At 39.6% G+C, this 12,483-nt stretch overlaps 1 protein-coding gene across 2 annotated transcripts in view; it reads left to right on the top strand.

Annotated features, from left to right (window-relative positions):
- Positions 1–5,603: 5,603 nt before the first annotated feature.
- The window catches only part of LOC149065943 (chymotrypsin-C-like), a 37,903-nt gene continuing 31,023 nt past the window's right edge, over positions 5,604–12,483 (top strand). For both annotated transcript variants that reach the window (XM_089253385.1, XM_089253386.1), the window contains exons 1-3: positions 5,604–5,795; positions 11,637–11,724; positions 11,867–11,943. In XM_089253385.1, the coding sequence (XP_089109511.1) occupies positions 5,712–5,795; positions 11,637–11,724; positions 11,867–11,943 (249 nt within the window). In that variant the 5' untranslated portion in view covers positions 5,604–5,711. The remainder of the gene's footprint in view (positions 5,796–11,636; positions 11,725–11,866; positions 11,944–12,483) is intronic.

The raw sequence follows: 12,483 nt of genomic DNA, 5'->3' as shown, positions 1-12,483 counted from the left end.
TCTATGAGAGAGATAGCGGCCCTATGTCTTTGAAAACGAATGAGTGCCAATTTTCAAAACTTTTCGCAACAAGTCGGAGCTCAAAGAGCTTTGTGGTTTATTTTTTTGGCATCGTTCCAACTTCGGGTAGTAGCAGTTACTGTGGAACCTGACCGTCGCCCACAGTGGTGCTCGGCTGAAGTTGGTTTACCAGTGGTTCCCGACTTCGAGGCTCAAATGCAAGCCGGTTTCCCTGTTAGTGTCGCCACTCAGAGCAACAAGCCTACACCGATAAAAGTATTCAATCATTTACACCTCATTCATAGTTGGAAAAGTTGATGCTAAATGGCAGCACACACTATACACGTAACAAGCATTACGCAGAAACGAATTTCCCGTCAGGTTCACTACACGTACACGCACATTCCAACATGCACCAATTCATTAGACGGTCTGCAAAGTAATGTGAATGAGGTGCATGTGTGGTTTAGTAATAGTTAACCTCGAAATGTATTATGATAAGGGTGTCAAATATAGAAATGATCCTATGAAGTATGATCTTAAGGGTTGCAAACTGCCCTTATCAAAGGTGAATTGGAATAGGTTCATGGGGACTCTGCACCATCGTTAATTAAAAAACCATCTATTTTTGGATCAATGCTTTTAAACGGGTCGTTCGTCCACCGAAGAAGCAGAGCGTTCTGGGAGTCCGGTTTTGGCGATCACCACCCTGGAAATCATTGAAAAAGTTCACAATATCGCCATGGAGGATCCCGGATCAGTTTGCTTTGTGTAAAATGGGTGCCGCTCACAATTGATCACAAGCTAATGCAGACGTTTCAAAAGAAAATTCGCCAATACTGGCGCATGACACTCAAGACTTTCGGCAGATTTACACCACTCAGAGTAACAGTCAAAGCAGTGGATGGAGTTTAATGAAAGGACACCAAACAAAACAAAGGCTGTTTTGTCTGCTGGAAAAGTGATGGCCAACATTTTTAAGGATTTTCAGGGAATGCCTTCATAGACGACTTTCAGAAGTGTCAGACAATAATAAGAGAACATGGCATGCTTTTGGGATCTTTGAAATCTGAAAGAGCAGCTGCAGTCGAAACGACCAAGATTGGTGGACAATCTTTTCACTGAGACACTACTTCAACCCACAGATCCGCCGTTGCAATGGCAGAACTGTGGGAATTAGGCTTTGCATCAATCTCTCATCCACTGAGTTCTGCAGGTTTGATTTGGGCTCCATCTGGAGCATTAAAGAGGCAATGTTCAAAAATAAAATATTTTGTCAATTTTTTTTTTAAACAATCTCTTTTGCCTTACTTATCAAATCACCCTCGTATGGCGGAAAAAATGCGAGCACTTTTGAATTTAACAGAGCTGTCCATAGAACCGGAGCCTATACCAACGGATGGGCCCAAGGGTTGAGATAGAGGGCCTCATGTCCATAGGAAAACGGTAAGAGATCTTGTACTATGATTTTATGATGGGTCCCAGAAAATCACTGTGCCCAGGTACTCATAATGCCAAGAATCAACGTAATAAAAAAGCTCAGGGTAACTGACTAAACTCACTGACATACTTTTTCTTATATGGTTCGGTTCCTGGAAGGATGATCACCTTCCCTTCTGGACCCTTGCCTGTCCCAGGATTCCAGAGGATCTCCATTTATTAGATTTTTGTTCATTATGAATTTAGTTTTGACTAAATACAATTCGAGAAATCGTATCGGTCTTGCATCTGGATGAGCGTAGGGGTGGCTGGGTAGGACAGTGGAGACACGATAAGACAATATGTTAAACAAAAGTTGATAAACTCTGCCCTATCGTATGAACGTCCGAATATTTGCTCGCCTGCAGCTGCTTTTAAATTATCAAAGTCAAAAGTCACCTCCCGCAGCGAAAAGACTTCACATTTGGTGACCAGGACATGATCACGTCCAAATCACGTCGTATAGGAAGGCGATTCGACTTTGATAATTTAAACCCGGACTAACTTAGCATTAACCAGGCAGAGTATCTGTAGATGTGTAAGGATGGAACTCTCTTGTTCAATGGCACAATATGACAAAGCATTAACCCGATCACCAATCACTCGACCATACAAAATAAGATATTTTTTGCTATTTGCAATTATTAGAATTTGCTTAGTCGTTGTAATTTCGAAGTGCCATTGCAAGTTGGTACCCACTTCGAAAAATGTTTGCCACCGTGAGCACAAATGCAACAACAGATATGCAACAAATGCAGAACAACAAATATGCATTCGGCTACAAATACGGAGGTAACTTTGCCTAACGATGTGGTGGAAGGAAATGGGATTAAAATGTCTGTAAACACACTTTAAGAGCAATACGTTTGTACGAAAAGGCAGTGTGATGAGAAAATAGCTAATTACTACCGTCAATAGAAATAATGAATGTAAATAGTCTGTTAATATGGTCTGTCGTTGAAAATGACTGCGTGAATAATGATGAGAGAGAGAGAATATCAATTGAATACATAATTATTTTACTTTTTCTCGGGCCGCACAAAATCACCCCAAGGGCCAGCTGTTGGCCACGCCCTGGGTTAGACAATCTTAACGCTACAGCAATATACAGGTATATTACTTGTACATGATGCAACCGAACTCGGGTTGTAGCTAACCCGAATAAACCGTGTACCAATATAGGCACCGTAGCAGACACTCCAGCAAACACGGTCATCGGAATAGTTGGGGATTATTATTAGCGACACAGTACGAGATATTATTTTTACATGAAGCAACGTGCCGGTGTAGCACTGTAAGAAACATGGGTACGAAATGGGTTAGAGAGAGAGAGAGTCCAGTGGTTCTTAACATTTTTTTCGTTCCTCACCCTTAGCGTAGATCAGCGGTTCCCAACCGGGGGTACTCCTGGGGTACGCGAAAAGAAAATGGTAATGGCGGACATGTCAGACGATGTCGAGAGCAGTCATTAGTCACGTCAAAGGTTGTGAATTTTTTTTCCATCCAAGTCGACGAAAGTACCGACGTTGCGCAATATTCTGTGCTACTTGTAATTGCTAAGTACTTGAGAGAGAATTCGAAGTAAATATTTTTATTTGTCACCCATTGAAGGGGGTCGTGCGACTGTTAAAGACTTATTTGAAGCAAGTGATTATTATTTCGTTGAAAAAGTAATTCAATGGTCAAAATGCGTGGGGCTCTTCAAAGATGGAGGGAAATCCACGGAAGATTGCTACTCAGGCCGTCGTGCACGCGCGGCAGAAGTCGCTCCCAAAATGAAATGGACTGACTGCTATATTCACTTACAGATCCCTACATCGAAACCGTTGCCTCCAAATTTGCGAAACGTTCTTGATAAAGCGATCAAGGTTTTCAACTTTGTCAAGGTGAATCCTATCAACTACAGATTGTTTAAATTGTTGTGGGCAGTCCCGTCTTAACGCATGGCCCACCCGGGCCGGCCCGGGTGGGCCATGAGAAGAGGGGTCTCACAAAAATGAGATCTGGTTGAAATTTTCTAGAATGAACCTGGTAGGGCCTCAGAAAAACCACTTGGCCCGGGGGCCCATGATGCTCTTAAGACGGCCCGGGTTGTGGAAAGACATGGAAATCCTTCACAACGCTTTACTTTTGTACACCGAAGTTACGTGGCTGTCTCGGGGTTAACTCCTGACGCTGCTGTTCGAACTTCGGAACGAGGGTGTTTAAAACATTCACGATCTCAAGCTGAGCTAAATTTGACAATCGGCCACTTGGAAGGATTAAAATCATCGTTTGAAAAATATTTTTCAGAGCCAGAAATGGGAGATCGGTGGACATCTAATCCTTTCAAAGAAGAGTATTTTGAACCGTCTTCATTGTCGATTCCAGAAAAGGAGAAATTGCTAGAGCTTGCATCAGATACCACTCTGAAGATTCTCTTCAATGATGGAATGGTGAACCTAGTCCGTTTTTGTGCTCGCCGCGGTCCAATACACTGAAGTTTCTAAAAAAAAAGCAATAATGTTTTTATTGCCGTTTGTTATCACGGAGCTTATTGAACGGGCGTTTTCTTCGTATACTTATATAAAAAATAAATATAGAAGCAAATTGAACACTACTCCGGATTTGTGTTTGTATTGATCCTCTTTTGAGCCTAATTTTTCAAAACTTTATTATTCAATACAGTCCCAAATATTATATCTTAGTGTTAATTTGTTTCCAATCTTTGTGTTAATGTGTTTCCTTACTTCAAAAATAAAAACTACGTATATAATGAAAAAAAATAGACCATCTAACTTACTTCAACATGTACTTTTTTTTATGTTTTCCGAAAACTGTAATGGGTGAAGCAGATTGGGGGGGGGGGATTCCGTAGGATTCGGGGCTGGGGGTACGTGGACTGAAAAAGGTTGGGAACCACTGGCGTAGGTAATATACAATTTACCTCCCCGCGCCCCCTTGATTAATGCGTTTGCTACTTGTTACAAATTTTAGGTTTGCTGTAATTTGTTACATTAATTATGCAATAATGAGTGTTTAAAAATTAAATCATTCTAAACGACCGTCAAACTGAAAGATACCCAGGCCACATCGCCATATGGCAATATCGGCTCATTGTCCACACGGACTGGATACCTCTGGCAATTTATTCATAAAAAGGCATACATTACAATCATAACAACTATAAAATCATAATCTAAGTGTAAAATCAATTGCGAGATCACAAATCTACGTATATAATCGGAAATCAAGCGTATAATCCTATATAATCCATATTAAATCTTAATTCGAATATAAAGTCCCAAATCACATATTGAAACCAATAATAAGTCAGATAAAATTCATAATCGATTTCATCCTCAGTTTAAATCGTTCGATTTCTTCTTTGCAGTTGATCAGTTTCTTTTTTCTTTGTGAGCGGCGAGGTGGTGCAGTTTGTACTTGTGCCATAGGCTGATAAGGCGTATTCTAATCGACCAGACAGAGGAGGAGGATTACCGTTTAGGACGACTAATGCATCTTAGTAAGCTCTACGTGCATAAGTTACTGTTGCGCGCAATGGAGATCCATCAGTTCATCTATAGATATGATCATGCTCTTCCAGTTGTTCCCAATTGTTCTTGAATGTCGGGCTCACGCACCTCCAGTCTCATGGTCTTTCCCTAGAACACAATCTTCTAAAAAATTCAATTTTCTTGTCTGCATTGCTACTTATGACACGAAAATGTATATGCTCACATTTTTCTTTAGTATTTTTGACACGTCAGCTGTTAGCATCATGCAACCAATTTGTGAAAGTGTTCTATCATTTTGTACATTCCTGTCAGGATTCCATTGCTTTCTTCACCTGCTACTCGCAATGCAATTATGTTTCATCCCATGTTACAATAAATAGGAGATAATCCTTTATCTCCCTTTGGGTATTATTTATGCAATAAAATTATCCCCTGCCACCTGCTTCTGTTACGTGATCTGCACGTTTTTGCGCATCAATTCAATTCAATGAATAGGTAATTCAGATTCTTCTCTAAGAATCGCTCATTGTCTCAAATAAGTAAGCGCATCTCTTCTAGGAAATTAACCATAATGAAGAAATTGCTTCTTCACACCTGTTGAAAAGATGAATAAATTCAGATATAAAACGCCGAGAAGCATAGTATTGTATCATCAGTTCTTCAGACACTGACCGTGTTCGCTCTTCCTTTGTTGAAACTTTTCAGAGATATTCAGTTTGCACAAGAACACCAAAAATGATTTCAAGCCTTGTAAGTTGCATGATAGTAGCTCTATTTGGAGTCTTCACGAACCTTTTTTGCGTATCCCAAGCCATGAATGTAAGTCATTTTTATCCATTAATTTATTGTATACATTCGTTATTTTATCTGTGTTGAAAACATTATTCAGATTTCTGATGAATCTTCGAAATGTGGAAATTTAAAATACTTGAAACCAATTTTTCCCCACGGCTGGTATCATGACATAGGTCGATACAATTTTTCTAAAATTGGAAATTACAATGGTGGCCAACAGCTGGCCCGAGGGCTACATGCTGCTAGCGACTGGGTGAAATTACTGTATATTAAACTTATTTTCTTGTCCCTATTTAAGCCATCATTTCCCACAGCAGACCTGATCAACAGACTATTCACATTCATTACTTCTAGAGCTGACAGTAATTAGGGGCCGTTCAACTATTACGTAAGCAAATTTGTAGCCATTTTTGACCCCCTCCCCCCTCGTCAGCGAAATTTCGTCATCACCTCTGCCCCTCTGAATCCAACTCATATTTTCATAAAGGGTGGTTGATGACGTAAGCATTATCCAAACCCCCCCCCCTCCCCCTTTCATCAAAAGTCAGCAAATCGGAAACCCCTTCTCCCCCCTCCCCCCATTGATGACGACGTAATACTTGAACGGCCCCTTAGCTATGTTCTCGTCACACTGCCTTTCCGTACAAACGTATTGCTCTTGAGGTTTGTTATAGACATTTGTTCCCTCGTTTCTTTAGGCCACCTCGCTGGGCAATTTGCCTTTATTGTGGCTTCCGTATTTGTACCTAAATACGTATTTGGTAATTCTGCTCACAGTGTCAAAACTCTTTCGAAGCATATGCCAACTCACAATGACACCTCGAAAAAGGCTTCGCAGAACCTAATAATTCCAAAGAGCCGAAGATGTGCCATATGTGATGGTCCGGTTTATATTGTGCCGTTGAACAAGAGAATTCCACACCCAGACATGATGATTTTTGTGTCAAAACAGAGAAGTAGTCATCTCCAAATTTCGACATAGAAGGTTGGTGGCATTCCACGTTGAAGTGGAGTAACACTTTCTCAAACCAAAATATGACGAAAAAGATCCGAGATACATTTCCAAATATTTGCGTTGTATAAAAGAAAATAAACTTTAAAAAAATTTTAAACATGTGAAATCGTGACGGTCGATGAGGTGTATACGGAGCGGCGAACATCTATATAAAAATCCTTTATTCTACTTTAACATGCGAAACTGACATCGCTGTGAAGGTTAAAATCGAACTCCTCGAAAATGCCTTCGTCTCTCGATACAAACTTGATCCTCTCGTATCTTGTGAATAAAAGTACTTCTGAACGTCCTTGTCAAAAGCTTGCCTGTTACAAAATTTAATTTTAAATAAAAAAATCTCAGTCCTTTTCATCATTTTGTGAACTGAAAATCATCTTTTTATTCACTTACACTGATTTCATGCACACTGGCATACGCTAGCATACACAATCGAATACACGTGGTAAACATTTCAAACGAATCAATTGATCAATAATATTTCTACATAAAGTTTTTTACCATCTTAAAAGGAAGGAAACCCCCCCCCCCTAAATATAACACTAATATTGTTTAAGATTAATGTTATTTTAACATTAGAACCCTAATTCCCAACGTGTGACCAACGTCCCACAGGGGAGCAATTTGATTTTTTAGCGGAAGCAATCAGGATGTATGAAAATTCATATTTAATGGGAAAATAATTTCTCAGAATCAAAGAAATTTAAGAATCGACGATAGTTCGTATTTAATAAGAAATTACTTTCAGATTAATTAAAATTCATATTCGATGATTTCAGAATAAATGAAATTCTCCAATAATATAGGGCTCCTTATTTGACCCACCCCTTGTCTCAAAGGTTGAAAAAACCCTTTAGACCAGATTGATGGATTTTTGGCTTCTCCCACGTGGATAGGAGATTCCTTTACAGATAATAAAACTAAGATGAGACCTCTTTGAACAAAGACTCCCCTTTAGCGGACACCTGCTTTTTTTACTTACGTCGACGGCCACAGTTTATTTTGCTATCCGTTAACGGGCATTCTTCGTCAGCGCACAAAATTAATTGTCTACAACATAATGCATGGATGTCCGTTACAGAGAAGTTCAATTGTGTATGTCACAGAAAGGGGACAGGGCCTACTTTCGGAGGTGGGGAGCACAGAAGCTTATTTGATGCATGAGGGCAGCAGACATCTCTCTATACAAGTAATTTTGAGTTTTTAATCTAGAAAAAGTGTTTGAAATTCATAGAAACTGATTGATACAGCATTTAAAGTTCTTGTTTTTTTTAAGTAGTTTAACGTTATACATGTGTTTTTTTCCTTTCAATATCCGATCGTCTTTACCCCTCCACGTCAGTGTATGTTCAAAAAGAGGGGAGCATCAGGATTTTACAAGATGCTTAAGGGCCCCCACTTGGGTTGAATACCAAATATTAACTCTCGGTTGCTATCGGAGTTTGAGAGTAAGCTGTTGAACTTCGCCCCCCTTCTCATTTTATCGGAGATACGTGGACGATACTTTTGTGCTTTGAGACGGCTCTAAAGATGACTTAGAACAATTGTTACTCGTTATGAATGACATCTACCTTCACGTTCAGTTTTGCCTCACAGCCGAATTTGAAACTAACAACGAACCCTCTTTTTTGGACGTATACTTAATTAAACAGAAATCCACATTTCCAAACCTCGCACGACGAACTTGCCGCTCGAACAGCACCAGGTACAGACTTATATGTATTCTTCCATCCTGAACTTTTGCATCGTGTTCTGGAAATCCCGGCTGGGGGTTCTGCTGCGCCCAGCTTGATTATTCTCCTCTCTTCTGGCTCCTGTCTCGATCCTCAGTCTTTCGAGTTCATGTTCCATCTCCTTTTCTCTACGCCTCTCCTCCATCTCCATCTCTTTCTCTCTACGCTTCTCCTCCATCTCTTCTCTCTCTTTCCTATTGCCTATGATCGTTTTCAGCATCCCTCTGCATGTCGCTTCGTTGTACAGTTCACTTTCCTGTATGGTACTCACTAGTTGCATTAAGTTGAACTCCGGTCGGACTTCTACCCCCAAGTTAGCGGCCATGGTCTCCAGATCCTCCTTGTTCCCCTTTGCCAAATACGCCATCTTTATTTTTCGTCTCGATACCGCCGTACAACACTTGCTCCTTTTTCCCTGGGCAGGATTGCCCCTCTCAGCACCGGTTGACTTCACGAAAAAAAACAGCGTGGGTTCTCGACGCTGCTGCTATCCTTCTATACGAACCGGGGTGGTTCCACCGTTGCTAGGACACTCTTCTTCGGCTCACAATCTCGAGTCGTTGAAGCCACGACCCTATCCTGCCGACTGCGCCAGTAAAGTTTGCCCCGACTTCTTCTCGGTCGTAGCTCCTCGGCTGTACCTCCACTACGATTCCGGGATGAAATAACTGGATTCTAGACTCCCAAAAGAAGAAAACAACACTTTATTTAATTTATTATCCAACACCTCCAACGAAACCGTCCTGTCTCTTCGGTACCAACTTTTACACTTCCCCCTCTTTTTCGAATGTCTCAAATCGTTCTCGTTTCTCTCTCTCGCGACTCCTGTTTCTCCTCGGCCTTTTTCCAACCTCTTTTCTCCTGATAAGGAGAATCCTTTTCTCCACCTTACAAATAGCCATAGACATGCCTACTAAAAAATTAGGTTTCATGCCCTTCTAAAGATGCTATATCACAGAATAAACAATGGGGCATTTATTGCATTCCATGTATTAAATTTATTACATTCCATTACCCTCTTGGTTGTATAAGACAGACAAGGAGACCCATAAAAGGAAGATTAAATGAACACACTCGCTGTCTTAAGAATCAGGGATGTGAAAAATCGGCCATCGCCGCTCACTGTTGGCAAAAGGACCATAGATTTAAATTTCAGGAAGTCAAGTCTACAGTTGATTCAGATTTCTACGGAAGGACATGTTATATTCGAGCCTTCAAAAATTATATCAGTAAACGATAATAAATCTACACCACCGATCACAACGCAACGGCTAAAATTAATTTCGAGCGGGAATTCTACGAAGATTCGAATAGACCAATCGCGTAGCTCCATTCCGCAATTCGGGACGCTGCATAAGTATCACACGCAGGCTCTCAGCTTTATTTTGACCAAGGCGTTTGAAGTGAGCAGTCGTACTTTTTCCGCTGAGCAAGCGAGAGTTGAGATTTGGTATTCAACCCAAGTCGGATCCTCGGTCAGTGAGATTAGTGGTTGAAAATTATTTTTTCTTCTGAAGACAACACCCATTGGTGTCGAAATGCATTAAGATTTTTCGTGTATTTGACTTATTCGTTGAAGACTTCTTAAAACTCGAAGGTTTTGGAATTTTTTCCCCCACTTTGAGAATATACAGGGTGATTCAGAAAAGATGGGAAAAACTGTACGAGGTGATAGCACACACAAAACAATCAATTTTTATCAAAGAATGCATGGTCTAAAATGAAATGCAAACGTGCTACAGGGCGCAACATAGTAAACAGCGGCAGTTTCGAAACGCGCTACAGAGTTTGCGTTTCATGTTAGACCATACATTCTTTGATGACAATTGTTTGTATTGGTGTGTACTGTCACCTCTTGAAGTTTTTCCCATCTTCTCTGAATCACCCTGTATATATCGCAATATTTCAATGTAGTGGAAGAATAGTTCCTTATTCTTAGCCAGGAAACACAAAATGTAACGTCTTTTATCAATTTGATAGTCCTTCTATGCATAACTAAAATTATCTCGTCTGATTTTATTTAAAATTTATAATAGTTATGCACACAGCGTAATATCTGAGGATTTTTATGAGAAGACGTAAAATTTGAAATATTCCAAACGATCAGGTTCATCATGAAAAGCAAAGGAAAATATCGAAAACTTAATGAAGAGCTGACCGCGTTGTTCCACACTCGAAGATAACATTAATGGTGCTTAAGACTGATGTTATTTTAATCTTAATTAATACTAAAGATAACACACACTAATCTTGTCTTCAGAAAAACCCTAAAGGTACGTCCACACTCAGCAACAGGAAGAGCAACAAGTAGAGAAACAAATTTTGTATATGAGTGTGGACGTGTTCTGCAACTTTGAAAAGTTGAGAAACACGTCCACACTTATATAAAAAGTCCCGCAGCACGTGTTGCGCAACATGTTGCTCAACTTGTTGGCGAGTGTAGACGTACTTTAAATTTCAAATTTCGGATACGATTGCCCAATTACGATTTTTTGCAACTCATTTCATATTTTCTTACGCACAGGATAATATGCTTTAACTTGAACCTCCGCTCGTATATCGTTGCGCCGTAGATGAGTGAATAATGGCTCATACTTCATTCCATCATCGCTCTGCCAGTTATATTTAATATTGATTGCATTGAAGCCATAGTTGGTATATGAGAATAGGGATGATAACAATTTAAGTCATCTCACACGATCTCTAAGATGACGAAAAATTTAGAAATGTGGCCGGAAGTACATCTTTTCCCCGGAAGTTGCCAGCAAACTTCACAGAAAACAATGGATAACATGTGTATTGATGATAATTGATGTCAACTGGCAATATGTGACGAACGTATGCAATATAAATAAATGATTATAAAGTTACCTTAGTATGAGTGAGGTGCTTGAGATGCAACATGTTAATAGTGATACGATTGGTGCTACATGGATACTTTAATAAATGTATATAAATAATGATGATTAATATTTTACATGAGGTAAATAGGGAATACAATATGTGCAGTCATGAAGTATTTACAATGACATATGCTATATGTTTCTCACTAGGTCTATTCAAGTTAAATGTTTACCATTAGTTCATGTTCAACCTTGTGATAATCTCCTGCTTTTATAGAATACGCAACACATAAACGGGACAACACGAGGCTCATCCTTTCTAGATCGGTCACTTCCGAGGATGATCCTCTACCCAGAGGATGGACGTATGAGCATTTTTTATATTATATGGAAATTGAATATTTGCATGTGAATAAAATTTGAATTCAATATTAAATTTTTCGTTTCGCTCTCAGATCGCCACGTCGTTTTGATTCAATGCATGATGTGATTATGTTTCTGTTGCAGGTCCGTCATGCGATTGTTCGCTTCAAGAAAACATCGTCGGTGGTGCTGACGCTGTTGAAGGGATGTTTCCATTCTCAGTGAGTTTTCGCTTCATGCACTTATTCAAAATTGAAGCTCTGTAGAAGGACCAATGCTGTTAAAAATGACCGGGAAATGATTCACTACATACTCCCAGTTTCCGTGAATTTTATTGTGTATAAATGTACATTTGTGAGTGTAGGTAAAACATAAAATACAAATACACAAAGAAGACCACAACATGAAAAATGTCCAACGAGGCGGCTGAAAAACGATTGCCCGTAACAAAATAGGGATATTAATGTTTTATGAAATACAGCAACCAAATTAAAGTGCAATTACATGAAATAAATACCTACATATACGTGATGAAATATACAATGCCCATATAAAAACTCTTTATGGTTGTCTTATGTAAGAACGGATAGCCTCTCGATTCATCCCAATATATATTTGTATATCGTATTTATTTTTAAACGAATCATTGAATCAGAACGCTATTGGAGAAAAATTTCTTGCGACACCACGATCTTGAATTGTTTCTTACTAATCAATACTGGTGTCCCCCCCAGTATCTTTCGAAACGGTCGATTGACGAC

This window comes from Pholcus phalangioides, unplaced genomic scaffold, assembly GCF_987345545.1.
Source record: "Pholcus phalangioides strain wild (caught in Gottingen) unplaced genomic scaffold, Ppha-v1.0 ptg000037l_1, whole genome shotgun sequence".
Classification (NCBI taxonomy): domain Eukaryota; kingdom Metazoa; phylum Arthropoda; class Arachnida; order Araneae; family Pholcidae; genus Pholcus; species Pholcus phalangioides.
The sequence above is the reverse complement of the archived record's forward strand: the minus strand, read 5'-3'. Positions and strand labels throughout refer to the sequence as shown.